The sequence below is a fragment of the Sminthopsis crassicaudata genome, chromosome 2, assembly GCF_048593235.1.
Source record: "Sminthopsis crassicaudata isolate SCR6 chromosome 2, ASM4859323v1, whole genome shotgun sequence".
Classification (NCBI taxonomy): Eukaryota; Metazoa; Chordata; class Mammalia; order Dasyuromorphia; family Dasyuridae; genus Sminthopsis; species Sminthopsis crassicaudata.
The window spans coordinates 371,345,111-371,367,125 of NC_133618.1; the positions used below are offsets into that span (position 1 = coordinate 371,345,111).

The 22,015-nt window shown below is 34.2% G+C and overlaps 1 protein-coding gene across 4 annotated transcripts in view; it reads right to left on the minus strand.

Moving 5' to 3' along the window:
- Nucleotides 1–3,988: 3,988 nt before the first annotated feature.
- The window catches only part of TRAF3 (TNF receptor associated factor 3), a 150,743-nt gene continuing 132,716 nt past the window's right edge, over nucleotides 3,989–22,015 (minus strand). For all 4 annotated transcript variants that reach the window (XM_074291203.1, XM_074291205.1, XM_074291204.1 and 1 more), the window contains 4 exons: nucleotides 20,640–20,732; nucleotides 13,187–13,327; nucleotides 6,790–6,964; nucleotides 3,989–5,396 (listed from right to left, as the gene is read on the minus strand). In XM_074291203.1, coding sequence (XP_074147304.1) covers nucleotides 4,825–5,396; nucleotides 6,790–6,964; nucleotides 13,187–13,327; nucleotides 20,640–20,732 — 981 coding nt within the window. In that variant the 3' untranslated portion in view covers nucleotides 3,989–4,824. The remainder of the gene's footprint in view (nucleotides 5,397–6,789; nucleotides 6,965–13,186; nucleotides 13,328–20,639; nucleotides 20,733–22,015) is intronic.

Genomic DNA, 22,015 nt, shown 5'->3' on the forward strand with positions numbered 1-22,015 from the left:
ACTCTGTGACTCTTATTGAGGAGAAGACTTTGGATTAGAACCGAGGCAGATCAATGCTTTTTCCCTTCCTAGGTTGAAAAGTCAAAAGTAGGTACTATCTAAAGGTTTCCTTGACATCATTATGCTTGTATCTCTCCAAAAATATTTATTTGGCTTGTGTCTGCACAATCATCAGATGATTTGGCTATTTCAGTCAAAAAACTAGTCAGTTTGATGGTGGTGATGATGACAGAGTCATTCAAATCAGCTTAGTAAGATCACAGAATGTTAAAGCTAGAAGAGACCACAGGGATAATCTAGTCCAAACTTCCTCATTTTGTAAATGAGGAAACTGTAGTCCAGAGAGAAGAAGAGATTTGCCAGTCTCACAGCCAGTAGCGTCAGACCCAGATCTTTTAATTTCTGGTCAATCATTCTTTCCACTCCACTGTACATGACAATCAAAATAGTTTCTACCTAGCTTATCTGTTTGACTGACTTTTCGTCTGGTTGATTAATATATGGAGATATGGGCCTTGGAGAGGTGTTTCTCATAGTCTCAGATTTGTACACTCCATCAATCAGTCAATCACAGGGCATCTATCCTGGGGATGGACTACCAACTAGACTGAGGTCATGAACATTAGCCATTAAAATAGAAGACCTCTTTCTGGCCTACTTTACTTGCATAGTTAACATTTATCAAGGCATTAAACTATAAAAGTGCCATTGAATTGCAACTTCTGGGAGAGCACTGCCATTTTCTTATTTGATACATTTAGCTCAATTATTTAATTCACATGAATTTATTGTAGTCTCTATTAGCCAAATGCAAAAATATGGAATTATTCTTCTGAAAAAGGATTAATTGAATCTCATTGTATTCAGCCCTGAAGCTGGTTTTTAGCTTTTGATGATGTTTCAGACTATGGACATTGACAGTACTCTTTCCCAGCTGATGACTAAATAAAATGGCACTCCAACATTCATAATAATCAACACATTAAAACCCTAAAGGATACAAAGCTCTTCCATGTCTTATTTGATTTTTCAGTCACATCCCAGGCAAAAGTTCTACCTTCCAAACTTGCCTTCTAGAACAGCAGAAAACCAGCTTAGAAGAGAACCTGGTTTGGATTTTCAGTGGGTTGCAAATCTTTACAAATTACAGGTGAATATTAGGCATTGAAGTTGTATCACTACATATTAGATACATTTTTTGTTTTTCTGTTACACTTACAAATTAGGTAAGAAGACCTGCTGGTATGGAAGAGTGGGCCAACAACACATACAAAAGTCCCAGTCCAGTATGAGTATGAAAAGCCATGCCAGCAATGATAGAATTTAATGGTGATGGATAGTGCTACAATTCCTATCAAATTAGGGATAGGTCATGTGAAATTGTCCACAGCCTGGTTCCGCTATGCAGATGCTTCTTGCCTCAACCACTGTTAAATGCATGATAGTTATGCAGAGAGAAAAGGGAGAAAAAAGTGGGAGAAACTGCAAAAGTGGTTGTTAAAGAGGCAGGAAGAAGTTATTTTCACTATGAAATGTTTCAGAGAAATTAAGGAGATTAATTCATGCACAAAAACTTGACTTTGTTTTTAGTTACTGGAGCAGTTTTGTTATGTTGGAAATTTGTTACTCAGTAATAGTAAAGAAGGTGCACACATACACAGAGCATCTAACACATACAAACGGTCAACTCCTAGTAGCCTGAGGCCTTTTGAAAATATTGGGGGATTTAGTTTCTCCCACTATATTAGGGCAGACCATTGTCTCATAGGAATGAACAGCATCTGGCTATTTGGGAACACTAGTACAAACAGAAAAACAATATTTAAGATTCAGTTATGCTAACTATTGGTAGCAAAACTAAAAATATAGAGTATGTAAAAGACTCAAAAAGCTTTCTGACAAATTTGCTGTATTTGAGAGAGAGAAAATCCAAAAGGTATATTGAAAAAAAATTCCAATAAATATTAACCTAATTATTAAAAGACTATAAGACATAACAGCACCTCCTTGCTTTAGGTGAGATTTCACAGTTTTACTGAAATTAAATACTATGGGCTTCTTATGTTGGAAAGCCAAGGGAAAAAATTTCTACCTTATTCAACCAATAGTCTTAGTCTGGGAAATCTATTTGGAAAAGTCCTACTATAAAGGGAATGGATGCTTCAATGTAATGCTTCGAGGTAATCCCCAACTCAAACCAGGATTCAATCTAGGGAGGGGATTTCTTTACAAGGCCACAAATGTTTTTTGTATTTCTTTTAAAATTTCAGACAATCATATGTGGTTTTCTGTGTTGGAAAAAAAAAAAAAAAGTCCTTGGGAGCAGTCCCTATTGGTGCCCATGGCCTCGGTAAAGAGACCTGAGGTCCACTATGTGAACTGCCAGGCTGCCTGTATCCAAAAGCCTCTTAGGAGCACACACACCTGAACAAGATCCAGGGCACACTCAGGGCATACCTTCGAGGTAACAGTGGTTTTAGGTGGGCAGCCTGTAAAATACTGCAGCTGTCAGATCTTCTGCAGGAAGTCCTTCCTCAATGAGTAATGAAAGAAATGTGACTCAAATTAAGTCTCATGTGATGGCACTAATTTGTGTTCCCCACCCCCCAAAGGAACAGGATGGTGATGAATAAAAGGAAAAGGAAATCAAGTAAATGGAGTGTTTGTGCTACTTAAACAATAATAGGTTGTACTGATACAGGTGCTTGGAAAACCAATGAAGACCACTTATGGCATGCACTGAATACTTATGGTATGTGTTGAATTACTGTTTGTAATTGGAAAGTCCTTCCTGCAGGCACTGTATGTGAAGGCACACCCATGACAGACAATAGCACCAGAAACAAGGTGAACTACAGAGGCATGAATCCAACTGTCCCCATGCTACAGGTTGTAGAAAGAGCCCAAGAGGCAGGCAGTCTGAGGAGCACCGCCCAACTGGCCAATGGTGGGGGTGCAAATTTCTCTTGAACGTGGCACAGATGTGGTAGTTCATACACATTGGTTTTGCCTAAGAAGCACCCATCAAGGTTTAGCACCCATCGATGTTAAGAAGCACCCATAGAACATGGTGCATAGTAAAAGGTAAAAGACAGGAGATAGGTCACCAAATTCCTAATCACAGTCAGACCATTAAGAGAAAAAGGTAAACGGGGGATTGAGAAAAAGCCTTCTAGGAAAGCTCAGCCTGTGCCCATAGAAGCCTAGACAGCATTTCCCTAGAAAAGAGATGGATGAGAGGGATGTCTGAGAGTCTGCCTCAACAAGCCATCCCTGAGGGGAGATGCAATTTACATTTTGAGAAAGTCCAGATGAGTCCCTTTAGTCATCTGAGCTTTCCTCTTCCACAAAGGGCTATGGAAGAGGATATAATTTTCTACTCCACATTAGCCTTGGGGATGGGATCAAAGCCCTAAGACCAAGCTCCATGGGAGCAGTGTGAGAAAACTGCTGGGGCCTGAAGATTTGGAATCCACAACAATCAAGCAAGGGAAGCTCCAGAGGCCAAAAGGCTAGTTTGGCTTCTTGTTAGCACGTTCAGGAAATCATTTAAGGGGCCCTCATATGGATAAAGTCCATGGATAACAACAGAAAAGTCTAGTTAAGCTATCATTTTTCTCTAATTTAACTGAGTACAAATCTATGGTATAGAAGCAGCATGTCACATCTAAGGCACATGTACATTATGCCACCATCTCAATGGAAAGACTTCACTTTCTGAGATCTTTAACAAAATGCAGCAATTGTGACAGAATGAATAAACGTATCTAAAGTGACCACCTTCTGCATGAACCGCCTTTCCCACCCCCCCAGAACACTAAGCATCTTGGAGATTTAATATTTGTGTCATCAGCAATAGAGAGATCATTTGAACACATGGGGCAGAGCTTTAAAAACCTACAGGATTTTTGTTTAGAACTTCAGAGTTCAACAAATGCCCTATTTTAGGGTGAAAACAATTATAAATCTGAGAATGATGCACGGCATCCATGAGCAATTTTTCTTTCTTAATAATTTTGAAGTAGTGTCATTAACTACGACATATATTGTAGGTTTACATTTCTAACGAGAAATAACAACAGATTGAATATTTTCTTTCCTATCACAAGTGATAACCAGTGTTTGATATTTTACATTTTCTTCCAAGAAATATCAGTCTATCAACATTTTAAAATAAGATGTTTGTGTTAATCATTATCAGTAAAACTTTAAATCAAAAAATGATTCCAAATTTAGAGACTGAATACTTCAGGGTCTTCTGACAAACAAATTACTAAAACAGAGACCAGGTGAGGCCTTAAAAATAGACAATATATTATATTTGAAACAAGATTGCACTTTCCTTTTTTTTTTTTTTTTTGAATGAATATATCAGAACTGCATTATGATTTCGTCATTTCTTCTTTTACTTAACATGCTGACATATCCAGCTATCCCCATGTGAATTTTTTGGTGTTCTAGTTTAAGGAAGAAAAATCATATCTGTTTTGTTTGTTTGTTTTGCTTAGCATATATGTCTTTCTACCTCAATTAACTAGATCTTTAAAAATAAAAATTAAAACCCTCTGACAGTAATATTTATCCCAATGATGGATAAATAATTCTTCAGAGTTGAAATGTTGCTAGTTCTATAGAAAATATACCAAGGTATGATTTCTTAATGTGTTGCTACTTCACCATTGGACCCTATGCAATTATGCCTTCAGACTCTTCCTTCTGGTCCACAAGGTCCTCTTCTGAGCTTAGGACCTCATTGAAGACAGACTGGTTCAAAACCCCTAAGTGGGGTTATCTGTTGCTTAAATCCATTTCCCCATGTATTTGTCAGGGGTCTGGCAGATCCGATGTATCCACTATGACTTTAATAAAAATAGTATCATCTTTAATATACGTCCCATTTTCTAGAACAGTTTGGGCCACAAAGACAGGGCACCCAGATGCAATGTTCATCTCTCCCGTGGGCTTCTTGAAACTACTGCTGTTTGGATCAGGTTTGAAAGCATCTCCTAAATGACGACGAGAAGATCCCTGATCCATTAGCATGAGAGTCACTTTTTGCTTAAATGGCCAAGGAAGCAAAGCATCATATTCTCCACGCATTATGACAAAAAACAAAGACAAGTGAGTTCCTTTTCCCATCCCATCCCCATTAAGGTAAACCCTAGCACACATCTTATAGCCAAAGTAGCCAGTATAGAAGGGCTGGCTATACAGCGACAAGGTCTTCCCCATGACAGCTTCTTGCTTCCTTCGTTTGTAATCTCGAATTTTCCAGATTAACACCCCATTGTAGCTGGCGGTTTCTAGGACTTGGAATCGGAGGTCCATGTCAGCCAATCGAATATCATGAACGCTTAGCATTTGGTCATGTCTGCTTAATTGTGTCTCAAGCAAGCCTAAAAGAGAGGAAGGGAAAGAAATAGAACTCAACTACTTTGAAATATCAGCAATGGCAAGATTCATACAGCTCACACTGATATACTTTAGCTAAAATCTGCCACTTGACCCAAAATAGTCTTTATCTAAGATAGACCAATATTGTAAAATTTGGTGGGGTGGAAGAGATTGGATAGGAGGAAATACATATGGCTTCCATAAGAATTTTCCTATCATACCTGCTTTCTAAACTCAATGGTAGTACTCTGACAACTCAGCTGCCAAGAACAGTCACTTTATTCCAACATGGTTCATTCTTCTCCATACCAATTAATAAATTCCCTGTTCAATTCCTATTATATTTACAATACTCTTAATTTTCTTTTTTTTATTACTCTTGCATTTCTTTACAAAATCTTCCTTACTGTAGCTAAAATGGCTTTGTGATCTTATGACCATGCATAGACCTCCATTTCAGACATAATTTTAAGTATTGCCTATTCTCACTCTCCAGTTCTCTAGTTGAGCTCTATAATATTAATATCAATAATAAAACCACAAGAACATCAAGATAATGACAATAATAGCATTATTCTCACCTCTAAACTGGGAAGGCTTTGAGGACAGGCAAAACACTAGCATAATTAAATGTGGAGGTTAGCTCACCAAGTTAGCTACCAGGGAATATATTTTTTTGGCCATAGTAACTTATGAAACCATTCAGCAGATACAGAAAAAAATCCTATCAACACGGGGATGGACTATCCTATTTGGTCAATACTAAATAAACTCTCTTCCAAGGTCAAAAATATTAATTCTATGTAAATAAATATGTCCATTCTAGATCTTTCCTCCAAGGTCCCAGCTCATATTTTCAATTGCCTGTAGAATACTGAAAAGCAGCACAATTCAGGGGAAAGAACTTTGAATTTGAACTCAGACCTGGGTGACCAGAGGTAATCATTTAACCTTTTTAGGTGCCAGTCTGTAAAATGAGGAGATTGTACTGGATTATTTTAAGCTCTAAATCCATCATTTTAGCTATAGATGGAGGCACTGTTGAATTCATGTAAAAATGATGAACTACCTGGAAGCCATGAACTAATTATGCTCCTAGATATGTGCACTGTACTTGTAACATGCATGTGTTCTTATTCTCTGTCACTCTTAACACCAGGGCTTTTTCTATAACATGAGAACTAAATGTAGTACACAAGTCACTGGTATTATCTGAGAAATTTGCCACATGTAAATGACTTTTACACAAATGGCCTTTCCTTGTGATAACTGAAGAATCAATGTGCCAATTTTCCCTTCAAGAGGAGAGTTCAGTGGGATGCAGGGATTCCAGCTGTCTTCTACCTCAAGGAGACGATAAAACATTCACTACTTTTTCTGCCTCTCTTTTCTCACCTGTATTTCGTGCCGCTTGTCCTGCAGATTTATCCACACTTTCCAGTTCTGTTACTCGATTCTGGAGGGATTCCACACTGCTTTTCATGCTGTCAGCCTCTTCCCAGTTTTGTCGGAAGGGACGTATCTCTTTGTCCAGTTCTTTTAGCTTCTCAGCCTGACTATCAATCACTCGCTTTTCAGTACAAAGGGAATGAAAAAGCAAAATCAATTAGAAATGTTTGAAAATGCATTAAGCATGAAACAGAAGAATTTTAAAAAATAGCACATAACTACATTAATAAGAACAAGATGATCAGAAACTCAAGTAAAAATAACCTAAGTTTTCTGAAATCCTCCACAAGAGAGAACTTCAATCCCTAGTTTCAATGCCTTACAAAAGAGGTTTTGTTTTATTTTTGGTGGTGATGGTTATTGAATATATTGTTTTCCTAAGATTTCTTTTCTACTGAAAAATCACAATTGTATTTAAGATTCAGAGTCTGAAAGATGAGGTCAGAGAAATGAACCTCTTCACAATCAAACTGGAGTAGATAACCAAGATAATTCTATATACACACATCAAGGTCATTCTTGATGAGAGTGAGAAGGGAACAAGCAGGCTTTTGTGAACATTTTCTAACAGACTACATCTTTATAGTCACATCATTTTCTAAATGATGTGAAAAATATAGGATTTTACTGTATATGTATATGCATACACACACACACACACACACACACAAATTCTCTCTGGCTTCAAAATCATACAGCATTCCTAGAACTATACAACAACAGAGAAAATTTTCTTGATGACTCTGATTACTAATATTAAGTAAAACATAAAACAAGATTCATATGCTTGTTAAAGCTGTTTGCCATCATCAAAGAGGATACTTCTTGAGTCCAAGTGGAAGTGGGGCTCCCTACAATAAGTGGTTGGGTTAACAATCCTCAAAGCTAGTCCATCCACACATATATCTCCATAGGCAATAAACTGTGCTTAAAAATAAACTAGAGGATGAAAGCAACCTGGATTGTGTTGGGTAAACTGAGGGCTTTTAATGACTTCAAATCTCTTCTTCTGCTTTAACCTCAATATTCTTCTGGTAATTTTGTTTGATTAGAAGTTAGGGAATGCCCATTTTGGAAGAATTTAAATTGAGAATCATCCAAAGGACAATGGAAAGGCACCTGAAAGCTACAACATTATGCCAGGGGAAGAACTGTGCCCAAGAAGAGGCACAAAGGATATTGTCAGAGAAACATGTGACAGGAAAAGAAAGCAGCCCACTATCAGAGGATAACATACAAACTGCTACCATACTCCACTCTCTACCCAGTATCTACCAGATATCTATCCAGTATCAAAAGATCTAGACGAAGTACATTGAGTGGGACCTCACAGGAAGGATTTATAGAAAGATATGGACAAAAGTCACATAGGAGAAGGATGGGTTGTAATTTGTATCACTGTTTACATAGATGAGATCATGGATGCACTTAAGTAGTTACAATCTCTAGCATTATCTAAATAGCCTTTTAAGGTTTGCAAAGTGCCATAATGTGTATTCATAAGCATATATATAATATATATCTCTCTCTCTGTGTGTATATATATATATATATATACACACATTATATATATACACACACACATACATGAAACATGGATATATGTACATACAGACTCATGTGACACTGACCCTGTGAGCTAAATGCTATTGTCACCATTTAATACACAAGGAAACTGAGACTAAGAAAGATTAAGTGACTTGCACTTTTAGAGAATGTTAGAGACATGACTTAAACTCAGATCTTTTAAACTCCAGGTTCCTTACTGATTCACTCAGCTTCTAATTCATTGATAGCTTTTTTTCTGATATTGGTTTCTGTAAATTTTCCTATTTGGGATATTTTATATTTTTATTTAGCTGTTTTATACTTTTTTTTTTTTTTTTTTTGCAAAAGAGAATTCATTTCTTTCACACACTCACTCTTGATCTTTACCTGAGCTGGTCTAGTCTAATTCCTCATATTCAGAGTGGAAAACTGAGGAGCAAAGAGGTGAAATAATTGATTCCTCGCATCTCAATTTAATTGATTTGATAGAGATTTCACCTACAGAATCAGTGGTAAATTTCATGTGAACAATAATACAATAATTTTTGTCATTTGGTGGGGTGGAAGAGATTGGATAGGATTGTCATTTGGGTGACAAGAGCCTGTCCTATTTGTTTCAGATTCTTGTCTGCCCTAATATGTCATGCATAGTTTGTGACCATTTTCAGAACCTAAAGGGGTTTTTTGCTTCTAAAAAAAATTTGCATGTTTGAAAGAATCCAGATGACCCAAGGTAATTTAGATTTAAGTCACATTGTGAGAGTCATAAATTACCTTCAAGGGGCAGTCCAGCATTCACTGCATCGAAGGGGATAACCCTGTTGGTCCCCACTATCTCTACTTCTCCTTTTAGAAATTTATTTTTAAACATCTAAGTTTCAGTACCTACAGCATGTTGTTAATAATTAAAAAGAAACTATGAAAAAACACATTTTTTACTTAGTTACCTGGTCTACAAATGTCTTCCTCTTTTTCTTCTTTCCAAGAAAAAGTAATTACTTGCATATTTTAAAAATACAACAATAATTTCTCAAAAGAATATAATTTCTTATGAGAATAAGATTATTTTGTTATCAAACAAGTACAATGTACAGTAAAGATTCCAATATAGAATTGTATGCCTCTGTGTGCATGTGCTCAAGTTTGTGTATGTCTGTATGTGTGCGTATGTATGTGTATGTGAATTTGATTTTTTTTTTCAGTAGGGAGGGAAGGAGTTCTATTGGAGGTAGAGAAAAATCATTTTTAAAAATAATCTGATTCCTCTGAAGTACTACAATACTATAAACAAGAGTACAAATTAATCCTAATAAGCATATTGTATTCCTGCAGTAGGTTATCATTTGTTTCTGTATCCTCCACACCTAGCATATTGTCTGGCAATAGTAGATACTTAATAAATGCTTGTTGATTAATTAGTTAATTGAAGTAAAATCAGGTAAGCTAGTAGAAACTAGAGTGCTTAATAAGTTGTCAATAAAATTTATTTAAGCATTTGAGTTCTGAATTAAGTCCATTTATACTAATTTATAAGAAAGAACATTGAACTAAAGACAGAAAATTTGGTCCTTGTTTTGCCCGTGTTCTGTACACTGGGCACATGAATTTGGGAAATCAGTCCACCTTGGGTTTCAGTTTTCTCATCTATGATATGAGGAATATAACCATAGCCTGTCTCCCTTATCAGACTATTGAGAGGCCTGAATCAAATAAGACAATCCATGGAAAGGGGATTGAAAACTGCCAAATATTTTATGAATGAAAGGTTTAATTGTGGTTTATCACTATCTTCTATATGAGGTATCACAAATGTTCAATTAAATAAATTTGGATGAATGAAATTTGAGGGCAATTCCAAGCCAGATTACATGGAGAAAATCTGTGTAAATTATGTATGGAACAGAATATAATCATATAGGTCAATTTTGTTCTGTGTAGCTACTAGTAATTTAAACTACCACCTATATTTCACACTTGGTTCATGAATGGAACATGTGAGTTTTAAGGTTTCACATGGCACAGAAGTCTGAACTTTATGCAACTCATAGATGATGATGATGATGAAAAGACCCAAGCTGACTCTGGAAACCACTTAAGAGAAGTAGACTTAAGAGTAGTTTCCAGCCATGGCAAAGGAGGAAAATGTTTATTTTTAAATGGGCCTTTTGACCTGTAAACATGAAATAATTTAAATGGAAGGTGATAATTAGTACTTTCTACATGTAAGTTACAAACATGATCTCATCCTTGAAGGCAAGACATCCACTAAACTAAACTCAAGATAAATTTTTGTTACATGGGTGTGAATAAGTGAATTTATAAACACTCTAACACCTATATAGAAATTCATGTTAATTTAAACATTTATTTTCCTAATAGTGTCAAGTAACTAATATCATGAATTATCTCTTAACTAATTGACTAACATATCCAAATGTTCTAATAAATGGTATCTTCACATGAATGCTATATATAAATAAGACACATTTTGAATAGAGTAAGGTAGAAGAGGGCACAGCTTAAAATGAATGCAACACGAATTCTGAATTGAGATAAATATACTTCCATTGACTAGATCTAAAATTAACTTTAATTTAATTCAGTGGTACATAAATTTGTGTGCTTGTGAATCCCCTAAACTCAGAATCTTTTCCCCGGTGATTTTTAGATGTGGTGAAGTGATTAAATTCTGATCACATGATCTTGATTTTTCTCAGTTTCATTTTCCTTATCTCTAAAATGGCCAAAATGCCTTAAACTATCTATTTCTTATGAGAGTAGGAAACCTTGTAAACCTTAAAAAAGTCATGGAGATTTTAGCTGTAAAAAACATCACTTCATGCCTATAAATGAATATGAGTAACAAGCTTTCTAATAATGTATGAGATTTTCACTTTTCTGAAGTAGTTACAAGTCACATATTTCAGAAAGGCTAATTTCAGGACTAATGTCTTTCCTAGTACAATATTTAAAATGAGAGAATAAGCATTTACAAAAATGATTATGAATCTGAATTAAATATTTCATATTTAAGGAAACATATGTATGATTACTTGTAATCATACAATATTCATTAGGAAGGGAGTAAGTCCACCAATAACTTCAATCTGTAGGTTAGATATCTATGGTCTTTCAAACATACTAGTAATATTATGTTTGAATTTGTAGTGATATGCTTGTGGGCCTAAAGCAAGGGATCTAACCTCAGTTTCTGTGTCAGTAAAATAAGGAGTTTTAATTAGATTTCGAAGATTGCTTCTGAATTGACTTTCATGATCTTGTCATTCTATGTTTATGCAAACAAAACGCATGAGTTGGAGAACCAGTCATTTGTCGGATAGATAACTAGAAGAACAGAAATTCAACAAAAATTTAACAAGTGCCTCTATGCTCTGGTGGCATGTTTTGTGCTAAGCAAACAAAGACAAGAATGAATTTCTGCCCTTAAATATCTTATGTCCTGGAGGAAACAATATGAATGTAGAGAAGCCAATAAAAAAATCTGTACAAAATAAATGATCAATACTTTCATGAGGTTGTGTACTTATAAGTATAGAAAAGATCTCTTGAAAGAGGCAGCACTTGAGCTAAACTTTGGAGGAAAGGAGGAGTTCAGAGAGCTGGAAGTAAAAAGAGGGATCAAGGAATGAGTAATGGGATGTCCCAAGTTCCCAAAGTGCGGCAAATCTTACGTCTATCTACATGTTGTATCCTTCCCATTCCCAGAAGAATATAAACCCTTCAAGGGTAGACTGTTGCTTTTGTGTATGTGCTGTGCACACAGCATCTATCATCGGGCCTTATATACAGATGCTAAACCAATGCATGTTGTATTTAATTGGTATAATTATCTTATTTCTACCCCTCTCTTCCATATCCCATAACTTATAAGTTTTTATGGTGTCATTTCTTTATCTCTAGCAGCTAATATAATGTTTTGCACAAAATAGATATTTAATAACTACTTGTTAAATTGAATTGACTTTAATTTATATAGGATTCCTTGGAACTTTCATTACACAAAAGAACAAAAGTTCCTGAGTTCAGTGGTTTGACCAAGAAACAAGCCAATGGGTAAAATTAGGCACTGAAACAAACTCCCAGCTCCCATGGCTATGCTAATCACTAAACCATATTTCCTTTTGATTCTTTATTTCAAAGCATGCTGTAAAACTGATGAAATGGAAAGCACATCACCACTCTAGTTCATGAAATTAATAATGGACATTTACAGCTTCCCTTGCAGTCCAGTTTCCACTGGCTCAAAAGATACATGAGACCTGGGAGCAGCTAGATACAGTGCAGAGTAAATCCTTAAAGGACTCAAGGAGAAGAACAGAGGAAATTTCAGTTTCATGCAATAGTTTTGGGGCCCAGGATACTTCAGATATTGGGAAATTCCAGGCATGCCCTTTGTCTCTAGGTGTGCGTCAGTGAATATGTGTGTAATAATTATTAATGTACATAGAATCATGGAAAACTAAACTGATATTCTTTATAGGTACTTGGAGAACTAACAAAATGAAAAGAGAAAAAACTAGAAGAATTTATTTTAGTTGTATAAAAATAACACTAATTATAACCATGTATTTTAATTGTTTAACATTTATTTTTAATTGCCATGCAGGAAATAACAACAATAAATATCATTAAATGTGATAGGTTAATCTACATAAGATTACATGAAATAAAAATTAGTTTTAATTTTATTATCACATTGGAAAAGTCTTAAACAGAAAAGAGAGCATGTAACTTTTACCTTAACATAACCTAGTAGAGTTTTAATAATGCTTACCTGTAAATGAAGTATTTTGGATTCATTATTCCGGAGCATTTCTTTTTGTCTTTCAATTTCAATTTCAAAGCTACAAATCTGATTGTGTAAACTTTGTATACTCTTGTTTTTTTCTACACTTTCATTCTGAAGCAAGGAAACCTGGAAAAAAATCTACAATTAATTAACACATGACTATATACTATCAAATAATATCATATAGTCAAAAGGGGATGAGAATTTGGACTTATTATTTTATTATTTATTCTTTATATGATCTTTAATTTCTGAGCTGTAGAGAATTTTCTAGGGCAATGCAAGGTTATGTAATAATCCCAGAGTTACATAGCCAGTGGCATGGGACTTGGTCAGCCCCAGGTCTTCTTGGCCCACTATTCCATGCATCTTCTTTCAATCATGATGCAAAAATAAATTTTTATTATAAAGTCAGCCCTTCTCCAAGACTAGAAAAAAGAGAGAATCAGTCTGTAACACTGAAAGAGAGTCGACATTCTGAATACTAAAGTGAAGGGTGCTATAGCTATACATGAATACTGGAAGGATCTATGTTTTTCATCAGTGTCATCTTCTCAGACAATCAATCACAGAGTGTCTATGAATTGGTAGATACATTCTAATGAATTGCCTCAAACACAGAGAAGTTTAAGCAATTCATCCAGGATCACACAGCAGGTAAAGTCCTTTTTACTCTATACTCAGCCTTCAGTCCACTATGACACAAGGGTCTCATGTACAAAATGACATGAGCTCAGATGGTGCCATTCCTCAATATTATTCTTTCTACATGAAATAGTATAGGAGTCATTTTCATGCACAAAACTATCTACTAATCCAAAGCAAATAGTGAAATTTGGCATTCTGTTTATTTAAAAAACTAACACTTTCATCTAGAATCACAGATATATAATTTCTCATGGGCAAAATATGATTTCTCATTATATCAAAAAGAATTTATTTTATGGTATGTGATTTCTCATTACACTAATAAGAATATTAAATACATGCCCTCTCTTGGTCACCAAAACTAATTTCCTTTAGGGCCTAGAGTCAATATCTAATTATTAAAATTATTCTAATTTCTCAAACTTCTAGGTCCACTCTCTCTAGTGAATTAATTTTTATTCCTAAAAGATGTTATCTTTGTTGCATTCATGGAGACAGTGCTCTTTGGCATTCTCAATTTAAATGATCTTTCCTAAAGGGGGAATCCTGAATTCATTTCTCCTGAGGGTTCTAATCTGCATATGAAAACCAACCAACCAATCAGCATTTATTAAGCATTAGTTATATGATGTGCTAGGTGCTATGGATACAAGATGAGGCATAAAACCTCATCTCTCAGGAAGAACTTCCTTTCCCATCAGCTACACTGCTTTTGGACTTCTCTGAAACTCTCCATCAGATATTTTCTGTGCCCTTGACTATTTCAGCCACCATTAATCTAATATAAGCTTCTTGAGGTCAGAGACTGTCTGTATTTGTATATCTCCAGTGCTTAGCACAATGACTGACATGTATTAAGTGTTTAATAAATGTTTTAATGACTAACTATTGAGGAAGCTTATTACTTTCCTTCAGGGGAGACAAGAAAAAGAATACAGTGAGAGTGACTACAAATAAATAAAATATAGTTAAATTTAAAATACTTAAGGAAGGAGGGCACTAACTGTTGAAGAGATCTGCAGAAAGGGGTATCGGCACTGTATCTTAAAAGACTAGAGAGATTCTTGGAGGCAGAGGTAAGGAGACCAGTGCATTTCAAGAATAGGGGATAGAGTGGAACAAAATGTGAGGAATACCAAGAGAACCAGTTTATCTAGATCAGAATTCTGGAGGGAAAGCAATATAAAATGAGGCTGGAAAGATAAGTTATAAAGGGCTTTAAAAGCTAAATGGAGATTTCTATTTGATTCTGGAGGCAATCTAGAACCTCTGAAGCTTAAGACACAGTTAAATCTGCATTTAAGGAAAAACACACTTAGCAGCTATGAGGAAGATTAATTGGATTGAGAAGAGGCTTGAAGCAGGGAGAAATTAACAGTCTATACAAGAGATGATGAGGGTCTAAACTAAGATGGTGACTTTGTGAGTAAAGGGAGAGTCAAATGGGATCTTGCAGTAGAAACAAGTTTTGACAACTGATTGGAAATTTGGATAAGAAGAGTGGTTAGCGACTGTACCAACATTACAAACCTGATTAGTGGTAACGTTGATAGAAATATGGAAAATTTTTAAAGAGGTGTTTGAGGAGAAAGATAATGAAATATTTTGGTCATGCTGAGGCAGATGTCTGCAAGACAAGCAGTTTGAAATGTCCAAAAGCCTTTGGTAATTTGGGACTGAGGGTCAGGGAAGAGAATAAAAGCTGAATATATTTAGATCTATGAGTGATATGCAAAATAAAAATAATGAAGCTAAACCCATGTTCATGAGGTCTCTCTCTCTCTCTCTCTCTCTCTCTCTCTCTCTCTCTCTCTCTCTCTCTCTCACACACACACACACACACACACACACACACACACACACACACACACACACAGAAAAAAAAATGTATAGTAAAAGAATAGCCCTGGAAGAAACTTATAGTTAGAGCAAATGATATGGATTATGGAAACTGAGAAGGAATGGCCAGAATTAAAAGCATGGGAAGAAAGAGTATTTAGAAGGAGATAGTGGTCAACTGTGTCAAATGTGGAGAGCTCAAGAAGAAAGAAGATTAAGATCATCAGCTATGGTAATTTAGATTTCATTGGTAACTTGGGGGAGAACATTTCAATTGAGTGATGAGGTAAGAAGTCAGATTGTAAAGAGTTGAGGGATAAATGGTAGAAGAGGAAGTAGAAGCAGTGAATATAAAGCTTTTTAAAATTTTCTAAGAAAGGGAAGAAAGGTGTAGAATAATATCTTTTGAGGGGATGGTAAGAGTCTAGTGAAAGTTTTTAAGATTTGGACAAGTTCAAAGCCAGTAGGGAAGGAACCAGTAGATAGGGAAAGGTGTTTGTTGAAAAAGACAGGAGAACACAGACTCAAGAGCACATGTAGAAGGGCTGGCTTCAGAAAGGAGAAGGTGTAGAAAAGGAGAAAGGAAAAGGGAATGATGAGAAGAGGTTCTGAGATGAAGAGAAAAGGAAAAAAAGCAACTCATGATGAATGACCTCAATTTTCTCATTAAAAGAATGTACCAAATAGCATGACAAAGTTCCATGTTTTTAATCTTAAAAAAAATTTTAAATTCATCTATTTTTGAGCTGCCAACACTTATAATACTGCTTTTTCTTATGTCCATCAAAAAGAATTGGCAGGCTTGTTATTCCCCTATGCCTCTAATAACATCTTACAAATTGAATTTTTGCTATTGTATTCAAGAGATTTGAAGAGAACAAAAATCCAGTTCAAAGTGGTAGAAATATTCAGTTTGGGGCTTTCTCTTATTTTATGCATGCTAAATGTGCACATGGTTAATGTAGTATAAGAAGTACAGTCAATTCTAAAGTGGAAACTGAAAATATCTGTACCCAGAGATCATGGCTCACAATTTCTACAATTCCTACTCAAGATCTTATGTTTTGTAAAAGAGAAAAAATTGCACATCAAATAAACTGCATCTTTAAAGTTCATTCCAATTCTAAATTCTATGACCCTATAATATAAGGATTAGGAAGGGGAGTAATATAAATTAAGATAGGAAAGATAGGTTGAAACCAGTTTCTGAAGAAGGGCTTTATTCATCTAGGCTGTTACAAGTATAAATTCCAAATATTAAGTGCCTCCAAAAACTAAGCCTCTTTCCAGGAAAGTATATAAAGCAGCAGGAGTAACATGTACTCTAATACAGTTATTTGTACAGAAGTTGAGTTTCATGAAAGTTATTGTGGAAGACAAATAGCTAATCTTTTCTTTACTCTTATTCTAAAATATAAGGTTCATTGTTTTTAAAAGATATAAAGTCAAATTACTTCCTGAACTCTACAATTCAGCCAAACTGTCCTTTTCTCTATTCTTTCCATATAGTAGGTAATCTATCTCTCATCTCTGATTGTTCCCCATATCCATAATGGACTTCCCACCTCACTTCTCATTCAAAGAATCTCTCAGCTTCTAGAATAAAGCTTCTTAAACTATGGGTCGAACCTCCATATGGGGTCATGTAACAATGTGGAGGTCTTGAAAAAAATGGCAACAGTAAAAGGTTTCTGATTACAATGACCAAAAATTAATTTGAAATCAATGTGGTAGTTCACTAAGAGAAGATAGAGGCAATACTGCTGACATTGAGAATCAATCAATCAATCAATATTTATTAGGCAAAAAAATTAATTGAAGGGGTAATTAACCCAAGGTGTTGCTGGCAGTGCTTGCTTGTGCTTGCATCCTGTGACTTTACTTTAGCCTTAGTTTTAAACACACAACACAAACACTCTCAGAAACACCTCAGCTCAGATTCGACATGGGGTTATATAAAAATTTCTTGGGTGAAAAGGTGTCATGAATAGAAAAAGTTTAAGAAGCTCTGTCCTAGAAAATGCAGCTCAAACACTGCCTTCTACATGACGCTTTTCCTAATCTCTCTAATGGTCAATGACCTCCCTTCCATGACCTTGTATTTATCTTGTATGTATTCTGCATATACTTTTGGATGTCTATATGGTCTTCCAAAGAATGTTAAGTTCTTTGAGCGCAGACATTTATTTATTTATTTGTATGTTTTATATATGTATCCTTAAGTACCTGGCATATTGTAGGTGCTTAATAAATGTTTTTTGATTGACTTCCCAAATCAAGGATGAAGTCATCCATGAAATTCTGATCTGAGGATTTTACAAAGAGAAACTGATCAATACTCTAGAACAATAAGATCTTCATTTTTACATGTGTTGTTTTCCATTTATTTTTGAAAATGATAACTATATAGCTGCACTATAATAACAATCTTGCTACTTCAAATTAGAAGTTTTTGAAATATGTCTGGAATGAACAAGCTTGACATTATTATGCATTCAGATTTCTCTAAAGATATAAAAAACCAGAACTATACTACATTCTTGGAACAATTACCTATCAATCATCTATTACATTTTAGTTCTCATCTGTAATCTTCAGATTTCTGCCTTGTCATACCTCATAATATTTTAATTAAATTAAAAGTCAATTCACCAAAAAAATTATTTTTGCTACCTTTCTCTAAGAGAATAAGCCATATGATATGTGGCTTAGCTATTCTGGTAGTCTGGTATGTCCTGGGATTTCCAGTGATTCAAACCATGCATTCTAAACTGGAAAAAGACTATAAAGCAGGAAGTGAGGAAATGAACAATAATGATAATCATCCAAAGATAAAAATGCTCCAGCAAGTTGATTCAAGTAGCCTTTGGAAGAAGCCTTGGAAGCAGTACTTTCACAATTATAATGCTTTGAAAATGGATCAAGTATTGTAGGGAGAACAGTAGACAATTTGTCAAAATATTATGTATGGCTGAACTAGATTAACTAAATGAATGAAACTAGAATCACAGCTTTATCAGATTAGATCACTTATGCTGAAGTACAAAGATTACAGTAAATTATCTTCTCAGGAGATAAAAGGTTGACAAAATGAAAACTATATGATCTTGATTCAGTGTTAGATAGAAAATTACTAGACTAGTTACAAACATAAATGACCATAAACGCAAACGATAAAAAAAGAAAGTGAAAATAAAAATACATGTTTGTAGAATGTTCAGAGAAAAGACCAGCTTGTAACCAAGCAAGTTGTGATGCAGTAGGGAGGAAAGTCAGAGATTTGGGGCTGGAATATTGGCTTTGACATTTACTTGCTATGACTTCTCTGGGTAAATTAGTCTTTCTGAGGTTCAGTTTCTTTCTTTGTAAAATAGAAATGAATCTATGCTATTCATCTCATAGAGTTACTGTGAGGGAAAGCACTGCTTATCTGAGTTTTTATTCCTAGAAAATTCTGAGAGCAATCCAACTCAAAAAAAAAGCGACAGTGACATGGTACCTTTGTTTTATTTTGCTATTATTTAGACACATATTCTTATTTTTTTGGTTATAATTAAGAATGCATATAAAATAACACTTTGGAGAAGACTAATATGTTTTTATTTTGCTCTTCAAGAAGATTATTTAGCAATTTAAAAGATATTATTTGCAATAAGAAGGTATCTTGTTTTATGTGGAATGAAAATGTTTTTGTATAAAATCTTAATCTTCCTTCAATATCTTTCCCAGAAGGATTTTTCTTCAAAACTGCTTCCAGGAACCTTCAAACCTCAAGGCCAACAAAAAATAAAAACTTAAAGTGAAGCTAGAGATTCTATTTTGACAAATAACCCACAACTTGGGGATTCTGTAATTACCTGACTGGGATTCACTTGCTTCATTTATAAAATGAAGGGAGATATTAGACCAAATGATCTCTAAAGACCTTTACAACTCTAAATGGGGTCACCTTGAATGATTCTTTTTTCTAGAAAGCCTCACAAGTTAGCAGATTTTTATGAAAGAAATTTAGGATTCCTCACAGAAAACACCACAGTATGTATTTTCCCCATAAGAGGCATTAAAATGCCAGAGAGTTCAGAGTAGAAGAGAACTAAAAATTTCTTCGAAAATAAAAACAAAAACAGGGAGGCATGGAAAAGAGAAAAAAATGTGCTTGTGTAGAAAATAAACTTGTTCAGGACATATAATTCTCCTGATATTCTCCTTAAGACTCCTAAGTTCTAGAAAGGCCATAAATAAGCTGTTTTTGAGGGATGTTCTTTCTATTTTAAAATTATTTTTTATTTCATTATTTTCCAATTGTGTGTAAACAAATTTTTTATTGTAAACAATTGTAAACAAATTATAAACAAATAATTTTTAAAAATTATGAGTTCCCAAAGTCTCTCCCTTTCTCCCCTCTCCTTGAAAAGATAATCAAAATTTGATTTTGATTATATATGTGAGGTCATGCAAAACATATTTCTACCTTAGCTATGTTGCAAAAGAAAATACAAACAAAATAAAACAAAAATTAAAAAGTTTTCTAAAAAGTTTGCTTTATTCTGCTCTCAGGTTCATAGCATCATGGGTCCTTTGGTACTGTCTTGGATCATTATCTTGACCAGAATGAAAATCTATAAATATTGAACCACTTTTCCTAGCTGTCTTTTGGTCAAGGGACTAAAGAGAACAATTATGTGTGAGCCCCTCTGACCTCATAAATGTTAAAAGATTCAGTAATGATAACTAGAGAAGTAAACGTAATACATATTTTGCTTGTCAAAGAAAAAAAGCCTGTAACACCAACCACAGATTATCATGGGTGAGTCTTAAGATCAGTCTTGGAATTCCATTCTTTTGATAATCTTATGACACTATTTCATTCCTACAAAAAGGTTTTGTTCTCTCTTCATTTTTCCTTAATTGTTTAAATTTAACAATACCAGTAAAAAATGGATGGCTGTACCTTTTTCTCTAGAGAATTACTCCATTCTTTCAACAAATTAACATGTTGGACTGCTGAACTGGCCTCATGGGTTTTAATTTGCTGATTTGTTCCCTGTGAGAACACAGAATTTAAACATTAAAATCAAGTTTACTATTTTAAAAACATATAAAAAGAATGTAACACAGAACTACAAAATCAATACTAAATCTGAATAGAGGGAAACCTGATCATATAAGGTTTAATAAAAAAAAAACATTCAAATCAGGAGAAGAGATTTTAATGTCAAATTTTAGCCAACTGAAGTAACTGACATGTTTTAAATACAAGGGAGCATAATCAAAGAAGAGGAGTTAAAAAATAAAAATGTTTTATAACCCTACATATAAATTTGGACTAATTTTCTCCCCATCCTCAAAAAAGAGAACCTTCTTTTGAAATAATTAATTTATAATCTATTTCACAGCAATGACCATTTAAAAATATTTTCTACTGATGATATATAAGGTTATGCAAAATTATATTTACATACTGCCATAAGAGCATGTTGAAATTCAAGTCCAATTAGGATCTAATTAAATTATATACTACAACTAATCTATTAAGAGAAAACAATAATTTATTCATCAAAAAAATCAAGATTTGCTGCTCTTACAGAGCCTAAAGATTTTAGTAATTATAAAGATTACATACAAACGTATATAATATACAGAGTACATAAGATGTAGACCAACTTATAGTCTTTTCCAAATACAGGTGATAATAATTCACTTGCTTAAGAAGTAAATTTGTATAAAAGTCTATATTGTTTTAAGATTCAAAATTTAAGAAGCCACTAGAAAAATGTCTATGATCTCCAAAACATATACTCTGTATGTTAACTATTCATATATATATATGTCGATATACATTTAGATATATACAAACATATATATGCACACAAAGAAAATGAATGATAGTACATAAGACATAACAGTGGTTAAGGGTCAGCATTATTATAGAAATAAAGAGAAAACTATAGATAATTCTTAAATTTCTGACTAATAAAATATTAAGATTTCTATCACCCTAAGGTAGCATTAATTTATGGAACATTACGATTAAGTGGAAAGTATTTTATTTGAGATATATTTTCCCTTCTCATAGTTTTAGAATATCAAGATATATAGTTAAATTAAAACTCAATCAAAATTTGCTGGCCATCTCAGACATAATTAAAAAAACAAAAACAAAAATAAAAAACAGGTTTCTCACATTACATATGCAGCAATAACATAGTATGTTCTTACCATACTAATACATTGTATGTGTATGCGTGTCCTTATTGGTAACTGTCCTACACATTATCTAATCTCAGAGGAAATGTGGTATTAGGGAAAGAAGACAGATTCAAATCC